The sequence below is a fragment of the Vipera berus genome, assembly GCF_964194415.1.
Source record: "Vipera berus genome assembly, chromosome: 4".
NCBI lineage: Eukaryota > Metazoa > Chordata > Lepidosauria > Squamata > Viperidae > Vipera > Vipera berus.
Window position 1 is genome coordinate 56240031 of NC_138206.1, and position 21308 is coordinate 56261338.

Genomic DNA, 21308 nt, shown 5'->3' on the forward strand with positions numbered 1-21308 from the left:
TTGCCGAGAAACCGCACACGACTGTGAGATCAGCTGACCAAGGAGAGGCGGGGAAGACTGACGGGGAATAGCAGGAGGGAGCTGAGAAAAGTAGTCCATCTTCTGCAACAAATGAAAACGTTGCCTTAGAAAGATACAATCCTATCCGGGATTGATTGGCTTTTCTTTGCTTACAGGGTGTAGTGGGATGATCTACTTTGCATAAAGGGACAAACTGAAAATTGATGAACGCGTGTGGCCTAAACGCGGAAGGAGATACAGTTAGTTGCACCACAGTAAACCACTTCAAAGAGGAAAGGAGAGAGCAAAACGAATTGTAAAATGAATTGGTGGTGAAACTCGTTGCGGCTCGGGAAGGGAGAGAGTGGTGTTTAAAGGCATTCAAACGTTTTTAAATGCGTATTGAAAACAGTTGGAAATAAGCCTCGTTACGTGTAGCTTTATTTCCAGCTTTATAAGCCTCGTTACGTGTAGCTTTATTTCCAGCGATGCAGGAACTGCTCTTATTCAAGTTGTCTCATTTCTTAATAAACTGGTTTATATCAAAATTACTTGCATCGCATATTTCAACAATATAATCCCAAGAAAACCTGCCATACATGATAGCCTAGTTACGCGAAAGTGGTGATCCATCCAGCCCAGCATTTTGCATGATGTACTCTGCATGAAACAGTTGTAATACCCCAACTGTAAAACATGTAGCCTTTAAATATTCACATGTGAACTTTAGTGAAAATCACATTTTGATTAAATAAAGTAGCACAAATGGATATTTACAGATGGGACTTATTTGCATTGCAGCATTATTGACAAGATTAATGACTGACATTGAAATTTTTAGGTTCCAATGTCATGCATAATAAAGTTTGGCTCGTTATATAAATCATGCCTCTCAGTCAGTCAGACAATTCTGCAGGGTCAAATAGAGATTTATCCAACAGGACAAAATGCTTTCTCTAGACAGAAATGGAAGAATGCAAATAACACATATTTTTCTGAAGAATATCGAGTTCTATGTTCTATACTTGGCCACGTATTACATATTTTAGTCAAGTAAAATTAATTTTAACTATGAACAAATTTGTACTAAACAAATTTCACTTCCACACCTTTTCATGTACATGTACTATATTAATCTGGGAGATTTGACATAAATTTGTACACTTTTTTCATGCCCTCTGCATTCCAGTAATATTGACAAAAAACTATGAAAAGTTCTTTTACTAAAATGCATTTAGGCACCAGGATTAAAATTTTACCTTTCTTAACTACCACTGCTGCTATTCCAAAACAATCTTGCAATGACTGGCATTAGATCATCATTCAAAGCATTGTAATGCAGGGTACTTTCTCCCCTTTTATATTCCAGAAGGTGAAAGGGTGACCTGGGAGGGGGATATGAGAAGTATAGATAGGACAGGACTGAGGGAAACTTCAAATGCAAAGATAGGAAAATCTCAATCTATCAGTGCTAAGAATATATATTTAATTTCAGGAAAGGCAGATTGACAGCTTGCTGAAAAATCTTAAGATACTAGGAGTCAGCTTATAGTATAAACAGCCTACTTTAACAAAATAAACCTAAACCATATTAAGGAAACCACATTATGACTCTATATTCTCTAAAAGCTATTTTAATTCCTTTTTAAATAAATAATTAACTTCTAAACACATACAGTAATAAGTTGTAGTTTCCTTAACACAATTCAGTTTATTGTGTTATCTTCCCCATGTTCCATCAAGTCCACCATGTTAATAGGGATATACAGTCATGGCCGAAATTGTTGGCACCCCAGAGGTTTTTCCAGAAAATCAAGTATTTCTCACAGAAAAGTATTGCAGGAACACATGTTTTGCTATACACAGGTTTATTTCCTTTGTGTGTATTGGAACACAACAAAAAAGGGAGGAAAAAAAGCAAATTGGACATAATGTCAAACAAAACTCCAAAAATGGACCGGACAAAATTATTGGCACCCTTTCAAAATTGTGGGTAAACAAGATTGTTTCAAGCATGTGATGCTCCTTTAAACTCACCTGGGGCAAGTAACAGGTGTGGGCAATATAAAAATCACACCTGAAAGCAGATAAAAAGGAGAGAAGTTCACTTAGTCTTTGCATTGTGTGTCTGTGTGTGCCACACTAAGCATGGACAACAGAAAGAGGAGAAGAGAACTGTCTGAGGACTTGAGAACCAAAATTGTGGACAAATATCAACAATCTCAAGGTTACAAGTCCATCTCCAGAGATCTAGATTTGCCTTAATAATAATAATAATAATAAAGTTGGAAGATTGTATGATAAAGTGGGCTCAGAATATTCAAGAAGTTATCACAATGGACACTTGGGAAAAGATCTGGGTGAGGAACGTAAAATTTACGCAAGCTCAAAATTTAAGAGAACTTTTATAAAATGTTTTATAGGTGGCATTTAGATCCTAAAAAGCTTGCAAGTATGTATCCGAACTATCAACCTAAATGTTGGAGATGTGGCGAAGACGCAACGTATTTTCATATATGGTGGACCTGTAAAAAGGTTAAAGCTTTTTGGATTAAAATCTGGTGGAATATGCAGAAGATATTTAAGCAAAGGATAAAGTTTTGTCCGCAATTGTTTCTATTGGGCATAATTACGGATACTACTGTTGTGGACACTAAGTTGATGTTGAACTTAATTACAGCAGCAAGACTTTTAGTAGGTCAATATTGGAAGAAGGAGGAACTGCCGACTATAGAAGAATGGACTTTAAAAGTTTCTGACCTGGCAGAAATGGCAAAGATATTGGCTTATTTGAAAGACCATTCGCAACAACGCTATATTACGGAGTGGAAAAAGTGGATTGATTACATCCAGAACAATATGGGACCAAAAAGTTTCACTTGGCATTTGTATAAATTTTGATGTGATAATAGTTGCTTGTAGTCATTTTATATGAGCTAGAGTGCGATAGACTTAATAGTTTATTGTTGTTAGCATATGGTTGTTTATGACTGCTTTTATTTTTATACCTTGTATTTAGCTCTGGGAAGTCGGGGATGGGGAGGGGGGAAGGGGAGGGGGGAAGGTTAGGAAGGGTTGGGTAGGGGGTGGGGGGGAGGGGTTGTTAAAGATAAAATGTATTGAAAAACTTTTCAATAAAAAAAATAAAGTTGGAAGGGACCTTGGAGGTCATCTAGTCCAACCCCCTGCTCAGGCAGGAAACCTTATACAATTTCAGGCAAATGGCTGTCCAGTCTCTTCTTAAAAACCTCCAGTGTTGGAGCATTCACCACCTCTGGAGGCAGGTTGTTCCACTGGTTAATTGTTCTAACTGTCAGGAAGTTTCTCCTTAGTTCTAGGTTGCTTCTCTCCTTGACTAGTTTCCATCCGTTGCTTCTTGTCCTGCTTTCAGGTGCTTTGGAGAATAGCTTGACTCCCTCTTCTTTGTGGTAGCCCCTGAGATATTGGAACACTGCTATCATGTCACCCCTCACCCTTCTCTTCGTTAAACTACACATACCCAATTCCAGCAACCATTCCCTATATGTTTTAGCCTCCAGCCCCCTAATCATCTTTGTTGCTCTTTTCTGTACCCTTTCTAGAGTCTCGACATCTTTTTTACATCGTGGTGACCAAAACTGGATGCAGTATTCCAGGTGTGGCCTTACCAAAGCATTGTAAAGTGGTATTAGTACTTCACTTGATCTTGATTCTATCCCTCTGTTAATGCAGCCTAGCACTGTGTTGGCTTTTTTGGCAGCTGCAGCACACTGCTGGCTCATATTGAAGTGATTGTCTACTAAGACTCCGAGATCCCTCTCACAGTTACTAATATTGAGCAAGGTACCACCTATACTATACCTATGCATTTGATTTTTCCTGCCTAAATGTAGAACCTTACTTTTTTCACCATTGAATTTCATTTTGTTAGATAGTGCCCAGTGTTCGTTCGAGTCTGTCCAGATCCTTCTGTATCTTAAGCCTATCTTCTGGAGTGTTGGCTATTCCTGCCAGCTTGGTGTCGTCTGCAAATTTGATGAGTTCCCCATCTATCCCCTTATCCAAATCGTTAATGAAGATATTGAAGAGCACTGGGCCCAGAACAGAGCCCTGGGGCACCCCACTACACACTTCCTTCCATGTAGATGCAGTTCCATTGAGGACCACACGCTGAGTACGGCCTGTCAGCCAGCTACGAATCCATCTGGTGGTAATGCTATCTAACCCACATTTTTCTATCTTATCAAGTAGTAGGTTGTGATCTACTTTATCAAATGCCTTACTGAAGTCCAAGTAAATTATATCTACAGCATTCCTCTGGTCCACTAGTTTTGTCACTTGGTCAAAGAATGTAATAAGATTTGTCTGGCATGATCTGTTTTTGACAAACCCATGTTGACTTTTAGTGATGACTTTGTTTGCATCAAGGTGTTCACTGATTTGTTGTTTGATTATCTTTTCCAGAATCTTCCCAGGTATTGAGGTCAGGCAGATAGGTCTGTAGTTTCCTGGATCTATTTTTTTCCCTTTTTTGAAGATGGGAACTACATCAGCTCTCTTCCAGTCCTCTGGTAGTTCCCCAGTGCTCCAGGATCTTTGAAAAATATAGTTCAGTGGTTCTGAGATCACGTCTGCCAGTTCCTTCGGAACCTTGGGGTGTAATCCATCTGGGCCTGGTGATTTGAACTTGTCTAGGCTGGACAGGTGCTCACTTACCATTTTCTTGCCTATCTTAACTTGCGTTTCTATTGTTTTTTATGGCACTGGTTTGGGTAGGTTGGACTGTTTTGTCCACAGTGTGCAACATTATCAAGAAGTTTGCAACCCATGGCACTGTAGCTAATCTCCCTGGTCGTGGACAGAAGAGAAAAATTGATGAAAGGTTGCAACGCAGGATAGTCTGGATGGTGGATAAGCAGCCCCAAACAAATTCCAAAGGAACGCAAGCTGTCCTGCAGGCTCAGGGAGCATCAGTGTCAGCGCAAACTATCCGTCGACATTTAAATGAAATGAAATGCTATGGCAGGAGACCCAGGAGGACCCCACTGCTGACACAGAGACATAAAAAAGCAAGATTACAGTTTGCCAAAATGTACTTGAGTAAGCCAAAATCCTTCTGGGAAAACGTCTTGTGGACAGATGAGACCAAGATAGAGCTTTTTGGTAAAGCACATCATTCTATTGTTTACTGAAAACGAAATGAAGCCTACAAAGAAAAGAACACAGTGCCTACAGTGAAATGTGGTGGAGGTTCAATGATGTTTTGGGGTTGTTTTGCTGCCTCTGGCACTGGGTGCCTTGAATGTGTGCAAGGCATCATGAAATCTGAGGATTACCCAAGGATTTTGGGTCGCACTGTAGAGCCCAGTGTCAGAAAGCTGGGTTTGCGTCTGAGATCTTGGGTCTTCCAGTAGGACAATGACCCCAAACATACGTCAAAAAGCACCCAGAAATGGATGGCAAGAAAGCGCTGGAGAGTTCTGAGGTGGCCAGGAATGAATCCAGATCTGAATCCCATTGAACATCTGTGGAGAGATCTTAAAATTGCTCTTGGGAAAAGGCGCCCTTCCAATAAGAGACCTGGAGCAGTTTGCAAAGGAAGAGTGGTCCAAAATTCCAGGTGAGAGGTGTAAGAAGCTTATTGATGGTTATAGGAAGTGACTGATTTCAGTTATTTTTTCCAAAGGGTGTGCAACCAAATATTAAGTTAAGGGTGCCAATAATTTTGTCCGGTCCATTTTTGGAGTTTTGTTTGACATTATGTCCAATTTGCTTTTTTTCCTCCCTTTTTTGTTGTGTTCCAATACACACAAAGAGAATAAATCCATGTATAGCAAAACATGTGTTCCTGCAATACTTTTCTGTGAGAAATACTTGATTTTCTGGAAAAATTTCTGGGGTGCCAACAATTTCGGCCATGACTGTATTTGTTTTGGAGGGAGAATAAAAAGTCTCAAGGAATGCTCTTGAAAACAAAGATGAAGACTGATTATAAAAAAAGCATTAAAAACCAATATGCTAACTGAAAGAACAAAACAATGCATGGTCAATATTTGAAGGATTTAGAAGGAAAAGTGAATAACAAACCCACACGGAGTTAGTTAAAATCAAGAGGGTTAAATAAATTAAAGGCTTGCTTTATTTTAGTGGCTCAAGAATAGGTTTTGCCAACTAATTTTATGAAGGCAAAAATTAAATTTAACAATAAATGTCACCTTTGTAGCAAAAAGGATAAAACAACTGACCATTTGATCAATTGCTGCAGCAAAATTTCACAAACTGACTACAAGTAGTGGGTGTAATGACTGAGTTGCCAGAATTATTGAAAATTTTGCTACATTTGGATTTGAATATAATAAAAACTATTGGGACCATCAAGTTGAGTTTTGGGGAAATGAGTGGATTAACATTTTATGGGACTTTTAGATCCAAACAGAAAGGCATCTTGTAACATGTCTGATATAACAGCTGTTGAAAGAAAGTCTGGATCATTGATGTTATTCCAGGTGATAACAGGACTGAGAAAAAAACAATTGGGGAAAAATACCTAATACTTGCAGATCCAAGTCAAATGCTTATGGAAAAAGAAATCCTCCGTTGTACCAATCATGACTAGAGCCCTTGGAGCAATACCTAAAGAACTTCAATATCTGGAAATATTGATCAGACCTGAACGCCCTAACTACCACCCTGCCTAGAACTGCCTATATTCTTAAATGGTACCTTAATTGGGTATCATCAACATGCTGATGATAAAAGGTAAAGGTTCCCCCGCACATGCGTGCTAATCGTTTCTGACTCTAGGGGCCAGTGCTCATCTCCATTTCAAAGCCGAAGAGCCAGCGCTTGTCCAAGGATGTCTCCGTGGTCATGTGGCCAGAATGACTAGACGCCAAAGGCGCACGGAACGCTGTTACCTTCCCACCGGAGTGGTCCCTATTTTTCCACTTGCATTTTTACGTGCTTTCGAACTGCTAGGTTGGCAGAAGCTGGGACGAGTAACAGGAGCTCACTCTGCTACGCGGCACTCGGGATTCGACCCGCCAAACTGCCGTCCTTCTGATCGACAAGCTCAGCGTCCTAACCCAATGAGCCACCGCATCCCAAACCCCAAAACCCCAAATTGGCAGATGACTAACCCAGTGGTTTCATGTACGGTAGATGTTGAAAACAAAGAGAATAAAGCCCTGCAGTACCTCACCTGATGTGACTGAGAAACAATCTCTCCCCACCAATCAACACAGAATGAACACTAGCACATATCATCAGGGAATATATGCCTTCATTCTTTTTATATTTTAATTGTTGTATCAACAAAACCAACATATTAAATTGAAACATTGTTATTTCGTAAGTTTGGTCTAGCGCAGGGGTAGGCAACCTTGGCTCTTTTATGACTCGTGGACTTCAACTCCCAGAATTCCTGAGCCAGCATGGCTCAGCTTGGAAACCTCTCCCTTTTCCCTCAGCATGGCTGACTCAGGAATTCTGGGAGTTGAAGTCCACAAGTCATAAAGCGGCCTAGGCCTAGGGCAGGGGTAGGCAACCTTGGCTTTTACAACTCGTGGACTTCAACTCCCAGAATTCCTGAGCCAGCATGGCTCACCTTGGAAACCTCTCTTTTCCCTCAGTGTGGCTGGCTCAGGAATTCTGGGAGTTGAAGTCCACGAGTCACGAAAGAGCCAAGGTTGCCTACCCCTGGTCTAGCGGATATAAGGCACCATGCTAGAAAGTGAGAAACCATGAGTTTAAATCCTGCCTTAGCCATTAAAGCCAGTTGGGAGACTTTGGGCCAGTCACTTTCTCAACCCAACCCACCTCATAGTGTTGTTGTCATGGGGAAAGCAGGAGGAGAAAAGGGTGTTAGATATGTTCACTGCCTTGAGTTATTTGTAAAAAATAATAAAGGCAGCCAAACAAATGCATTAAAAAATTAAAAAATGCATTATTCAATAATCAGCATCTTAACATAACATGAATGCCTTGATCCTATGAAACCACACTTACTGGTATTTTAAATCCCAGATTTCCCGTGAAATTTTTTTTAGAGAACTCTTGATTATTCCAATTACTCGGGAATAGCCAATGAGACCGATTAAAAAACTTATTTCAATTGATTTTGGTAAACTAATCACAATGAAAGAGAATGTGTTTTTTTAAAAGGCAATGATTGTGGGGAGAAGAAAAATGGAATAGCAATATCATTTCTTTTGTTTTCTAAATGTCAGTTCAGAACCAGGACTGATGAGTTCTCTTCCAAGAGCAGAATATGAGATCTTTGCCCTGGTCTTTCTCCTAGAAGTTAGAGTTTGTTTGGTGACTCTATTCCTATAATTGAGAATAGAGCTTTCATTACCATTCCTCTTGCTAGATTGAAGAAGTCAAACCAGTATAATTCACTACAAAGACTACTAAAAGTAGTAACAGTAAGCACTTGTGATCTCACATTAACAGAAGTAAAATTTAATGGTAGCAATTTACAGACTGGGGGAAAATAATTCTTACCACTTTCCTATTATTGTATTAAAACAAGACATAATTGAATTTTGTAAACTATTATATAAAAGCTGATTTAGAGTCAAGTTGAAATTCTAAAATTGTCAATATTTTATTAGATCATAGGATGAATCACAGACATTTAGATAGCTTTTTCTTCCAATAATTGAATGTAAACCCCATGTTATCACAACTTCTTAGATAAAACATTCAAATTAGAAAAGTACCAGTGTCTCAAATACTGCCATCTCAAGCCGTATCGTTAAACCAAAATTTTGTACAGTACACACACTACATACCCCAATCGCCAATATTTCATAATGTATTAGAAAAAATAAACTACAGCTGTACTACAAAAAATAACTCTGTCACAGACTAACTTGAAAGCAAGATCAACCATCAAGGAATCAAACAGAGTTGTGAATTCCCCCACTCACCCACCCTTAATCTACTTGAGGCAATGCTTCTCTTAAAAGTTCATCAAATTATTTTTCAGTCTACAGAAGAAATAAGCAATTTATTTTCTACTGGCATATACTAAGTATTGTTTTCAATTAAGAGCTAGAAATTTAAAGAAGTAATCCTGTATTCATTAAAACTAAAATCCTACATAGAAGATATATTGTAAGTTGCCCACCTGGGCTTCTGGAATGTTAAACCTACAATCCTATGTATACTTATTGACTTAAGTGCCTCTAAATAGACATCCAAAAGATAGCTCTGTAAAGCAGTAAAAATTTGAAAATATTCCTTCATCTAACATTCCATTAAATTACTGGTTGTACAGAAAACCAATAACCAGTACATGATTTTTAATTTCATTAAAACAAGGCATATACATTCAATTACATTAAAAGAAATATAGAAGATATCCTATTTTAAAAATGTATTTGCTAAAATCACTAAAAAAAACCTTGCATTTAAAAATAGTTGATAAAAATATTCCTCTGGATTGTACAAGGCAGTGGTGAGAGAACCACTGATCAAAAACTGTTACTCAGATTTTTCTTCTTTTTCCCCTGGTGTATCAGATACTGGGTCCTGAAAAAAAGAGAAAACTTAGTAGTAGTAATAGTAATACTTTATTTCCAAGTTCAAACTTAAAAGCACTTAAAACATGTCAAATTTGATATATAGGTCAGCAAAACTTTTATACTGTGAGCCAAGATGTATTAAATCATTTCAGTTTAAAATTTCTGCTTCAGTGTAGCCATTATAGATTAACATGTTCAATCCTCAAAAGGAAAATATTTGGAATAAACTATGAAACACAATGAACACAAACTATTTAAGGTATACAATACTGTTCTATAACTAAGAGCTATAATGTGAATTATATCACATTTGCATTTTCTGCAATCCTATTCTATTAAGGAAACCTAGCAATTACTGAATAATTAAGCTAGAGAATTAACCTTGCTTTATTATACTCAAACATAATATAAAACAATACATGGTTGAAATTTGTTGAATTGATTTATATGTCCTCAATGTTCAGGCTGAAAACTCTAGTTCTCTGCTCTTAAATAGGAATATTTATAGTGGACATTGTCAAATTTATTTTTCCATTAGATAGTTGACAGAAAGGAAACAGCAAATAGAGGATTAATTTACCAAATCCTGGAACAAGCCCCCCCCCTTTTTTATCCAGAATAAAATTGAATTCCAGTGCCATCTCCAATTTTTGTACTCTGTTCTACCTCTTTCCTGCTGCCCTTACACCCTTTAAATAAGTATTATGACACTAAAATTTTAAAGTATCCTCACATAAATTCATACAGCAAGCTGCAAGGGTCTGGTAGCATGCATCTATATACAATTCTCTACTGAGGTGAAGCCTATTTTTTGAAACATACAAATTAACTAAAAGAAACTCCAGGTATCTATGAAGGTTTAATAGAATTACCTCTTCACTTTTTGTTTCTCCATTTTCTGCAGGCAAATTATCCTTTATTTCTTCTTTGTTATTATCTTCAGTTTGTTTCTCTTTCAGTCCTTTTTTCCCTTTTGTTGAAGCTCTCTTTTCCTCAGACTTAACCTATAGTAACTCAGAATAGATAATTTATAAAGGCAATTGTCAACCATTGATAACTTTACTTCTAAACCACTGGGCAGAAACAAAGCATACAATATTTACCCAAATAAAGCTATTCAGTATAAGTTACAGTGTTTCCCCAAAAGTAAGATCTACCCCCAAAATAAGCCCTAGATTTTTGGGGGGTGGGCCTAATATAAGCCCTACCCCGAAAATAAACCCTACTTTTTTGAAGAGGCACATGCCTAAAATCAAGCTAGGGCAAGGGGGTGTGGTGTGTGTGGAGCTGCCCCATGTACCCTGTGCCTACTTACCAGGCCTCCCATGAATCAAAATCTGTCTCTCCTCATCAGCCCACATTTTCTGTGGTGTCCCGTGGCCTGCATTTCACAATCAGAAACCTTTCAGGAAGGCCTCCGACTGCAAAATACAGGCTAGAGCTCTATTCTTAGCTGCAGAATGAAGCTGCTCCTTCAGCTGGTGAGGCTGCCGCCATGAGGTGAGTGGAAAAGACAACCCCCCCAAAAAAATAAGATCTGGCGCCTCTTTTGTAACATGGTAGTTACATACAAGTAGTCCTCAAATTACAACCGAAATTGAGCCCCAATTTCCATTGCTAAGCAAGGCAGTTGTGAGTTTTGCCTGTTATAGCCTTTTTTGCCAGTTGTTAAGTGAATCACTCTAGTTGTTAAGTGAATCATGTAGTCGTTAAGCAAATCTGGCTTCCCCCATTGACTTTGCTTGTCAGAAGCCAGCTGGGGAAGGTTACAAATAGTAATCACATTGCCTCAGGACAGTGCAACAGGCACAAATACATTCCAGTTGCAAAGTATCCGAATTTTGATTATGTGACCATGAGGTTACTGTTTTAAGTGTGAACACGCATGTCACTTTTTTCAGTTCCATTGTAACCTGTATACTGTAGTATTACATTTCTGTTGAAAATAGTTTTACAATTTGTCAAGTTCTACAAAGCTAAGACATCAGACGGTGATAGTTAACATGCATATTTTTAAATCATCAGCCAAGCTTCCAAGCCAGATTTCAAGTAACTGAATAAACTTCTCACACAAAAAAACCAATCCTTACCTTTGAAGTGGGTTTTTTTGGTTTTGTCTCGGCTTTGGTGATGGCAGGTTTCTGAAAGGAACAACAAAAAAACGTGTTTTATTATGCCTCACTCTTTGCACAAATTACAGCAGTGAAGTCAACTAAAATTTCTACTCACAGCCGATAATCGTGCGGATCGCCTCTTCGGCTGTCGCAAAAGGAGGACAAAATCCTGAAGTTAACAGCCTGCTCAGTACTGCCTACGTAACCCCTTTCCCTCCCCTTTCTATTACTCTTCCAGCCAAGCAACACTTACCTCTTCTTCGGCAGGATTCACCTGCAACGAAAGAGTTAATAGTATTAAAAACCGCGGGAGGCGACCTCGCATGCGCGTTAACAGACTGAAAACAGACCCAGAGCCGTGATCTCACCGCGCGCACGCCCCCTTTCCCACCGCCGTATCGGGATCGCTAGGCTGAGGCCGAGTTGCGCCAAAGGCCACGCAAAATTTAGGAGCTGGGAGTCCCCTCGGAACGATCTCGGGACTTTCGAACTACTTCGAAGGGAGGCCAACTCGTGGCCAGTAACACTCGCTACGTCCCCCACCCTCTCTCGGCTCCCTCCATGAGCACCGAAATACTGGGCCTCAAGCCCAAGTCGCCACATAAAACTATTCCAATTTTTTTTAAAAAAGAGAACGCCCTCCCAGTCTTATTTTTTTTTTTAAAAAAAATAAAATGCATCAATCATAAAAGGAACGGCAAGATGAGGTAATGATGAGATAAGAGAAGAGACTGTGCGTCCTTGGACGCGCTTTATTGTGTGCGCCCGCCCGTCGCCAACCTTTCTCTTCGGCATAGCTGAGTAAAGGTGCCCTCGCCTTTTCTTGTGCTTTATATTTTGCCCTTAGCGTCAGGCAGCGCGGGCGCTTGTTCTTACAGCCGGAGCGGTGACGACTGCGAGCCTACGGGAGCCAAATTCTCACTGCTGCGCACAAACTGTCTCTTGCCTGCTGATTCCCCCCCCCCCATCCCAGCAGCGCCAGCGGCACTGCAACAAGATCCAGCCGGATTGAGGGAAGGGTGGGCGTGCGCGCGCGCGCGCTCTCCTCAGCGCCGCCCTCTATCGACTGGACGCGCTCGTTCCTATTGGCCGTCTGACTTATAGGACCGCTAAAAAAAAAACACCTCAACCGCCGGCCCCGTCTGCAAATTGTCTCTTTGAATTTGGTCTACCTCGGAGACTCGGATGCTCCTAATCTAGGCGGATCTAACCGGGGTTCCGCCCATGTTGCACACGTCACAGTAGAAGTGTGACGGATGGCCGCCGCATCTGCGCAGTGTTGCTGAACGGCTTCTGTGAGGCACCGCCGCGCCGCAAAGATGCGCGCTTGCGCATTTTTGACAAGTGGGCGCCCGCTTCAAGTGTTTGCCCGTTCGAGTAATTATGTTTCTGAGAACAGCGTTTCTTTTTCTCCCTTTTCTTTGCACATCTCTAACCCAAGACATGACTGAACTACGTGTAGAGGCGAAACAGTTGACAACGCATGGTGGCGCATGGCTTCTCGTCCTGAGCTCCGTGTTCTTATGCAACCTCCTCAAAATCCTTCTGCCCTCCTGTTCTTCCATTGTAAGTGTCATCGGCCGACCGGGTTTCCATGGCGACCGCATTTGATGCACCTTTCGATCTTCTTTTATTTCTCAGTAGAAGAGAAACTATTGATTTGTTCCCTGAGGATGGGAGACAGATGGACGAGAGGAAACATTCTAAGGTGGCTTCCTACCCCATGTTTGTTTTCTCCTTATTTTATTTTCTCCTTATTTATTTTTCCCTTGGCAACACTTCCCAACCTAGTATCCTGCTGCAAGTCCAAGATTTGCTAGCTTGCATGAATACAGCGAGCTATAGTCCCTACACATGTTCATTCAGAGATGTTTCCTTGCCAGATTCTTCAGTGCCTTCAAGAATGACAGAGCTTCTAATGTACTTCCTTCACTGGAAAAGTTCTTTAGAATTCTGGGAGACATTTGGAGACGTATCTTGAAAATAACCTGTTGATCTGTATAACACAGTTAAAACTGGGAATGTTTTGTGACCCTTTGTATTGTATCATTAAATGATGTATGATCATTTTATGTGATAAAATGCTTTATAACAATTTGCCAAATTTCAGTTTCATAGGAATCATGGGTTCCACGTTTTGGACACATTATGTAAGCTAGCCTATTTGAGGTACCATGGTTCAGAAATGGTTGCCCTATGATGCACTGCTTTTCCCATTTAAAAGTTATACACACACACAGTTTTTACTATATAGAATCGATTCACAAGGAAATTTCCAGTGGATGCTGATATCAAAGATGAATAATCATTTGAAGTTTTTAAATGTTCCTATAGTAGTTTGAGAAGGAAGGACTCACTGGAGAAGAGCCTAATGCTGGAAAAGATGGAGGGCAATAGAAGAAGGGGACGACAGAGAATGAGGTGGCTGGATGGAGTCACTGAAGCAGTAGGCGTGAGCTTAAATGGACTCCAGAAGATGGTAGAGGACAGGAAGGCCTGGAGGAACATTGTCCATAGGGTCGCGATGGGTCGGACACGACTTCGCAACTAACAACAACAACATAGTAGTTTGAGGAAACTAGTTTTGCTATGGACTCCATCCTTGTATAAGAATAAAATTAAGGCACTCCTCAAGGCTAACTTGTCTAGCTTTGATAAAAAAAACAACTGCAAAAGGGAATCCATGACTCCTAATTAGAACCACATGTGAATTTCTCTTACTGTTAGAAAGTTGTCTTCCTAACATTTCCTTGGACTCTGCCTTTCTGTAATTTTTATTTCTGGTCATTTCAGTTTGTAGGCAAAGGCTCCAAGGGGCTTATAAAATATTTTACAGAATAGGATTAAAGCCTCCCGGGCCCCGACATCTGCCTCGCCGGCCCACTTCTGCAGCTGCTTGCCATCGTTCGCACATGTGGCTCCCCCAGCTTCCATTTGAACAGCAGACGCCTTCAGGAAAGGTCTCTGCAGCTGAGAAATGAGTTCTGGATTGACACGCGTGGCACTCCCTGGCCTCCATTTCGCCATCAGAGGCCTTGGCTTCTGATTGAGAGATGGAGGCCAGGGGCGCCATGCGGGTCAATCCACAGCTCATTTCTTGGCTGCAGACGCCTTTCCTGAAGGTCTCTGCCGGCAAAACGGAGGCCAGGAGCAACACGTCCAAGCGGCAGCAAGTAGTCGCAGAAGAAGTGGGCTGGCGAGGCGAGGCAAGTGTCGGGGCATAGGAGGCCTGGCTGCAAGTGTCCTGAGGTAAGAGGGTGCGGGGATCGTGGGGCAGCTCCACCCCTCCATCCCCACATTAGCTTGATTTTTACCCATGTGCCTCGCCTTATCTCATGCAACCAGGTGCTATGGAGTGGGTGAGCTCTTAAATAGGGCTTATTTTCAGGGTAGGTCTTATTTTCCAGGAAACACTATAGAAAAGCAACAACAATCTGCCTGATGTACCAACATTTGGGATAGTATATTTTCTGTTGCTCTTGAGTGCTTTCTTGAAGAACCATGTAAATAGCTTTCCAAATATGCTATAGGTAGAATGTGGCCCTCAGCAACTGCTCCCAGATTTTACCAGACATGCTGATTCAGTTTGGAGGAAAAATCTTACAGTTCAAGTGTGATGAAATTCTAATTCTGGAAATAAAACATTTTTTTCCAAACATTGCAGACCAAGAACAGAAGAATGTTTGTTATGAATGTTGCGATTATTTTGTGTAATAACCATATATTAGACACACATTTAAAATTATGACTTCTTTTTCTCTTTATCAGATGTCTAGGTTGCTACAAAAGGATGCTGAGCAGGAATCTGAAATGCGATCTGATATTCACAGCATGAAGCAAGAACTTTCTACCATTAGTATGATGGATGAATTTGCCAGATATGCTCGATTAGAAAGGAAAATTAATAAAATGACTGATAAGCTTAAGACACATGGTACAGATTTCTTAACTGTATTTGCATAATGTCAGTTCATTTTTGCCAGCTTTTTTCAAAAGTGTTGCTAATCTTAAGATTTCTTAGCTACAAAACAAAATTTGGCGATATCAAAATACATTTTGTCTGGGGATTAAGCCATATATTGGCTCATCATATTTTCTTATGTGAACACTTCAGCTTTTAAAAAAATAAAACACATGCACTTTTAATTCAAATTAATTGTAGATTTATTTTTTAAAAATAATGCATTTTTTTATTTAATCAATTGGAATTGTGTGTGTGTATATGTTCGTGCCAAGATTCAGTTTATTTCACATGTCACATTCTTCAGTACAGGTTATCAAAACTCAGCATAGATTTCTAAAAGAATCTGATTTTGGTATGACATTTCTAAAATTGCTGAATTAGTAGAAATCTGTTTTAATAACAATATTCAAATTTGGCATATATGCGTATATATATATATATATATATATATATATATATATATATATATATATATATATATATATATATATATATATATATATATATATATATATATATATATATATATATATATATATATATATATATGTATATAGGTTAGGCATGTCAAACACGTGAGCCACACCCATATATGCGTATATATATATATATATATATATATATATATATATATATATGTATGTATATAGGTTAGGCATGTCAAACACGTGAGCCACACCCATCCCGGTCCAGCAAGGGCAAACAAGTCCCGATACCTCATGATACAGCCCATGATGTGATTGGGTTTGATATAGGTATAGAGGGGTGTGTGTGTGTGTGTGTGTGTGTGTGTGTGTGTGTGTATATAGTATATATAGGTAGTCCTTGCCTTACAGCCACCATTCAGCCTAAAATGTATGTTGGTAAGCAAAATAGTTAAGTGAGTTTTGCCCCATTTTATGACCTTTCTTTCCACAGTTGTTAATTGAATCGCTGCTGCTGTTAAGTTAGTAACATGGTTGTTAAGTGAATCTGGCTTCCCCATTGACTTTGTTTGTCAGAAGGTTGCTAAAGGAGATCACATGACCCCAGGACACTGCAGCTGTCATAAATATGAGTCACTTGCTAAGCATCCAAATTTTGATCACATGACCATGGGAAGTACTACTACAATGGTCATAAGTCACTATTTTCAATGCTGTGGTAACTTTGAACAGTCACTAACAAATGGTTGAAGTCAAGGACTACCTATATACTGTATGTGTATGCGTGTGCATGTGCGTACCCTCCCCCCCCACATACACAGTATTCTATGTTCTTTTTGGAATATCTGTTTTGATTGTTTGAAAAAAAAGTGAAATAGATAAAATAGATATAAATAAGTAAAAAAAACAAGTAAATGGGAATGAAATAAAATCTGCCATAAAAATATTACATCTGTTTATATAAATCACACATTATTATTATTTTCTATTAACAGTGAAAACACGAACTGCTCAACTAGCCAAAATAAAGTGGGTAATAAATATTGTGTTCTACATTTTGCAAGTAAGTAAATTTAAATTATACACACTAAAGATACATGTTATAAAATAAATTCTATATATAGTAGCTTAAAACTTTTAATTAGTAATAAAAATAACCAAAGAAAATAAGATTAGAACTTTTTTCCCATAAGCCTCTCTTCGTTCGCGTTAGATTTGTATATCAATGGTACTGTTTCATACATTCATTTGTCTGAAATAATTGCAATTTACAATCAAATCAGACAGATTTGTGAATTAAGCCATATGATTTTTCCTTTTCCCTGCCTCTCTTTTAAGCAATTAATCATATATTGTTGGGTTCAGTAATGTGGCTGGGGAAGAATGCCTCAGTCCCTTTTCTTGCAAAGTAGGGCAAGCTCAAGAGTAAGGAAAAAAATAATAGTGTTTCTGATATTTTTTGAAATAAAAGTATCTTATGAAATAGAGGGACCTGGATTCATCCAAATATCATTTTCACAAAATAGTATTCTTATATAACAGTAAGCTTCAGAAATATATAGTTACTATAGTAAAAAATGCAATGGCTTTGTTTGTACCTTTCACACATATCTGAATAATAACTTTTTTATTTCAGGGTGCCTTAATGATATCATTAATTTGGAAATATTACTCTGAACCAGTTACTCTGCTCCCAAGCAAATGGCTTGCCCCTTTGGAACGCTTAGTAGCTTTTCCGACAGGAGTGGCAGGTAAGGCTATTGCATGTAAAATACTTTCTGCTCTTTTGTATGAATCTAATACTTCTTTCTTTCTTGATTTTAAATACATTACTCTATGTGGGTTTCTTTAGAAACTTTACCCCATAATCTATATCCCTGTATCTGGATCCTATAGATATATATTTAACAAATAGAAGCATACAAATTAACAATTTTTTCAGGTTTAATTTTTCATAGAGCTGGGAATGTTCCAGATCTAATGATCATCTGCCTATTATTATAAACAATATAGCGCTAAATAATCTGTGTTTGATTCTAGGAGAGCATGCCTACAAGATAGAGCTACTGTAGTTCATATATTTAAGGGAAACTTGCATATTAAAGAGCCATAATTATGGCTAAATGTTTAAGATTAGTAGTGTATTTCACCTATTAATCATATTATATTTGGTTTATTCCTTAATGCATCTGAATATTTCTCATTGGGAGCCAGTTATATATTTCTTTAAAATGAAAAGTTAATGTTGTAAAAGCAGTTTGTTGACCAATTTCCATTCATTCTAATGAAAATTACAGTAAAGCAGATAATTCTGGGCAATAGCCAATATACACAAAATCTCCAGATTTTATATTTTACTTGTACTGTATAATCACCTGATTCAATAATTACTCTTTTTTCCTAAACTCCCAAGGGCAGATTTAACTGCTTATTCAGTTTTGCTTTGCAAATCCTTTTATATATATATGCATGAGCTACAGATACTTGGTATTTACAGCATACCTTTTAATCTTTTTTAGGTGGTGTCGGAATTACATGTTGGTTGGTGGTTTGCAACAAAGTTGTTGCCATTATGCTATACCCATTCAATTGAGAAAGAAACTTGTCTCACTTTCAACAATATTTGAACACCCTGTCATTTTTTCAGTATTCTGATATGATTGGAGATAAATCTCAAGAAAGTGAAAGACTAGAAGGATGCAGCTTTTAAAGTAAAATAAAAAACCAACTATTTAAAATTTTCTTCACTCTTATGGAAGTAACAATATTTGTAAATGTGCAACTCCTTAATTCTTGTTCACTTCATAGTTGAATGTTCAATTATTGAAACATAACTTCTACAATCAATGACTTTCGCTTGATATATAGTTATTTCCTTTCATTGTTAGATGATGTGTAGGATATATGCTGAATATGAAATATTAACTGTGCGCGACGCTACACTTGTATGTACATGTATCTAAAATCTATTAATATCTACTAATTCTAATACAGGTGAAACTCGAAAAATTAGAATATCGTGCAAAAGTTCATTTATTTCAGTAATGCAACTTAAAAAGGGAAACTAATATATGAGATAGACTCATTACATGCAAAGCAAGATAGTTCAAGCCATGATTTGTCATAATTGTGATGATTATGGCTTACAGCTCATGAATCCACAATCTCAGAAAATTAGAATATTGTGAAAAGGTGCAATATTCTAGGCTCAAAGGGTCCCATTCTAATCAGCTAATTAAGCCATAACACCTGCAAAGGATTCCTGAGCCTTTAAATGGTCTCTCAGTCTGGTTCAGTAGGAATCACAATCATGGGGAAGACTGCTGACCTGACAGTTGTGCAGAAAACTATCACTGACACCCTCCATAAGGAAGGAAAGCCTCAAAAGGTAATTGCAAAAGAAGTTGCAATTAAAACATTAATAGAAAGTTATGTGAAAGGGAAAAGTGTGGAAGAAAAAGGTGCACAAGCAGCAGGGATGACCGCAGCCTGGAGAGGATGGTCAGGAAAAAGCCATTCAAAAGTGTTGGGGACTTTCACAAGAAGTGGACTGAGGCTAGAGTCAGTGCATCAAGAGCCACCACACAGAGACAGATCCTGGACATGGGCTTCAAATGTCGTATTCCTCTTGTCAAGCCGCTCCTGAACAACAAACAACGTGAGAAACGTCTTACCTGGGCTAAAGAAAAACAGACCTGGTCTGTTGCTCAGTGGTCCAAAGTTCTCTTTTCTGATGAGAGCAACTTTTGCATCTCATTTGGAAACCAAGGACCCAGAGTCTGGAGGAAGAATGGAGAGGCACACACTGCAAGATGCTTGAAGTCCAGTGTGAAGTTTCCACAGTCTGTGTTGATTTGGGGAGCCATGTCATCTGCTGGTGTTGGTCCACTGTGCTTCATTAAGTCCAGGGTCAACGCAGCCGTCTACCAGGAGATTTTGGAGCACTTCATGCTTCCTTCCGCAGACAAGCTTTATGGAGATGCTGACTTCATTTTCCAGCAGGACGTGGCACCTGCCCACACTGCCAAAAGCACCAAAACCTGGTTCAATGACCGTGGGATTACTGTGCTTGATTGGCCAGCAAACTCGCCTGACCTGAACCCCATAGAGAATATGGGGCATTGCCAAGAGAAGGATGACAGACATGAGACCGAACAATGCAGAAGAGCTGAAGGTTGCTATTGAAGCATCCTGGTCTTCCATAACACCTCAGCAGTGCCACAGGCTGATAGCTTCCATGCCACGGCGCATTGAGGCAGTAATTGCTGCAAAAGGGGCCCAAACCGAGTACTGAGTACATATGCATGCTTATACTTTTCAGAGGTCCGATACTGTTCTACGTACACTCCTTGTTTTATTGATTGCATGTAATATTCTAATTTTCTGAGATTGTGGATTTGGGGTTTTCATGAGCTGTACGCCACAATCATCACAATTATGACAAATCATGGCTTGAACTATCTTGCTTTGCATGTAATGAGTCTATCTCAGGGGTCGGCAACCTGAAAAAGCAAAAGAGCCACTGGGAACAGGTTCCATCACACATAAAAAAAGTGGGAGCAGCGACGGGTCTCCGTGGTGATGGGCGCTGGGTTGCGGCGCCGCCTTCAGCCCGGGCGCTGCCGGAGCCACCCCCGGGACCTCCAAACTGCCGCCCAAACACCCGTTTGGAGACCTGCTGGTGCCGGTTTAGAAAGCTGCCGCAAGCCGGTCTCCGCAGGTCTCCAAACCGCACCTCGGCCCGAACACCAGCAGGTCTCCAAACGGGTGTTCGGGCGGAGCTGCGCGCGCACCTCCGCCCAAACACCCGTTTGGAGACCTGCTGGTGCCAGTTTAGAAAGTTGCCGCGGCTTGCGGCAGCTTTCTAAACCGGCACCAGCAGGTCTCCAAACCGCACCTCGGCCCGAACACCAGCATGTCTGCTAGGGAGGCGGCGGTCTGGCGTTGTTTCCCCCCTTGTCCATATGTGTGTGTGTATGTCAGACCTGCGGGAACGACAGGTCTGCTAGGGAGGCGGCAGTCTGGCGTTGTTTCCCCCCTTGTCCATATGCGTGTGTGTATGTCAGACCTGCGGGAACGGCTGGTAGAGGCGGTAGCAGTCCGGCATTTTTTTCTCCCCCTTGTGTGTGTCAGACCCGTGAGAATGGCTGGCAGAGGCGGCGGTAGTCTGGCGTTGTTTCTCCCCCTTGTGCGTGTGTGTCAGACCCACGGGAACAGCTGGTAGAGGCGGCGGCAGTCCGGCGTTGTTTCCTCCCCTCGTGTGTGTGTGTATCAGACCCGCAGGAACGGCTGGTAG

The 21308-nt window shown here is 39.8% G+C and overlaps 2 protein-coding genes across 4 annotated transcripts; one reads left to right on the forward strand and one right to left on the reverse strand.

Annotated features, from left to right (window-relative positions):
- Nucleotides 1-8562: 8562 nt before the first annotated feature.
- HMGN1 (high mobility group nucleosome binding domain 1) lies at nucleotides 8563-12612 on the reverse strand. 2 transcript variants are annotated; one of them, XM_081326231.1, is made up of 6 exons: nucleotides 12404-12612; nucleotides 11877-11897; nucleotides 11739-11768; nucleotides 11600-11650; nucleotides 10390-10513; nucleotides 8563-9516 (listed from the first exon to the last, which is right to left on the reverse strand). In XM_081326231.1, the coding sequence occupies exons 1-6, from the start codon at nucleotides 12416-12418 to the stop codon at nucleotides 9503-9505; spliced, it is 255 nt and encodes an 84-aa protein (XP_081182357.1). In that variant the 5' UTR covers nucleotides 12419-12612; the 3' UTR covers nucleotides 8563-9502. The 2 variants fall into 2 exon arrangements, with proteins under 2 accessions (XP_081182357.1, XP_081182356.1); XM_081326230.1 differs by having other exon boundaries at nucleotides 10382-10513; nucleotides 12404-12607.
- A 287-nt stretch (nucleotides 12613-12899) lies between these two features.
- Nucleotides 12900-19027, forward strand: GET1 (guided entry of tail-anchored proteins factor 1). 2 transcript variants are annotated; one of them, XM_081326234.1, is made up of 5 exons: nucleotides 12900-13331; nucleotides 15392-15557; nucleotides 17008-17075; nucleotides 17649-17763; nucleotides 18532-19027. In XM_081326234.1, exons 1-5 carry the CDS (start codon nucleotides 13218-13220, stop codon nucleotides 18603-18605), a joined length of 537 nt encoding a protein of 178 aa, XP_081182360.1. In that variant the 5' UTR covers nucleotides 12900-13217; the 3' UTR covers nucleotides 18606-19027. The 2 variants fall into 2 exon arrangements, with proteins under 2 accessions (XP_081182360.1, XP_081182359.1); XM_081326233.1 differs by having other exon boundaries at nucleotides 12901-13189.
- The last annotated feature ends 2281 nt before the right edge of the window (nucleotides 19028-21308 follow it).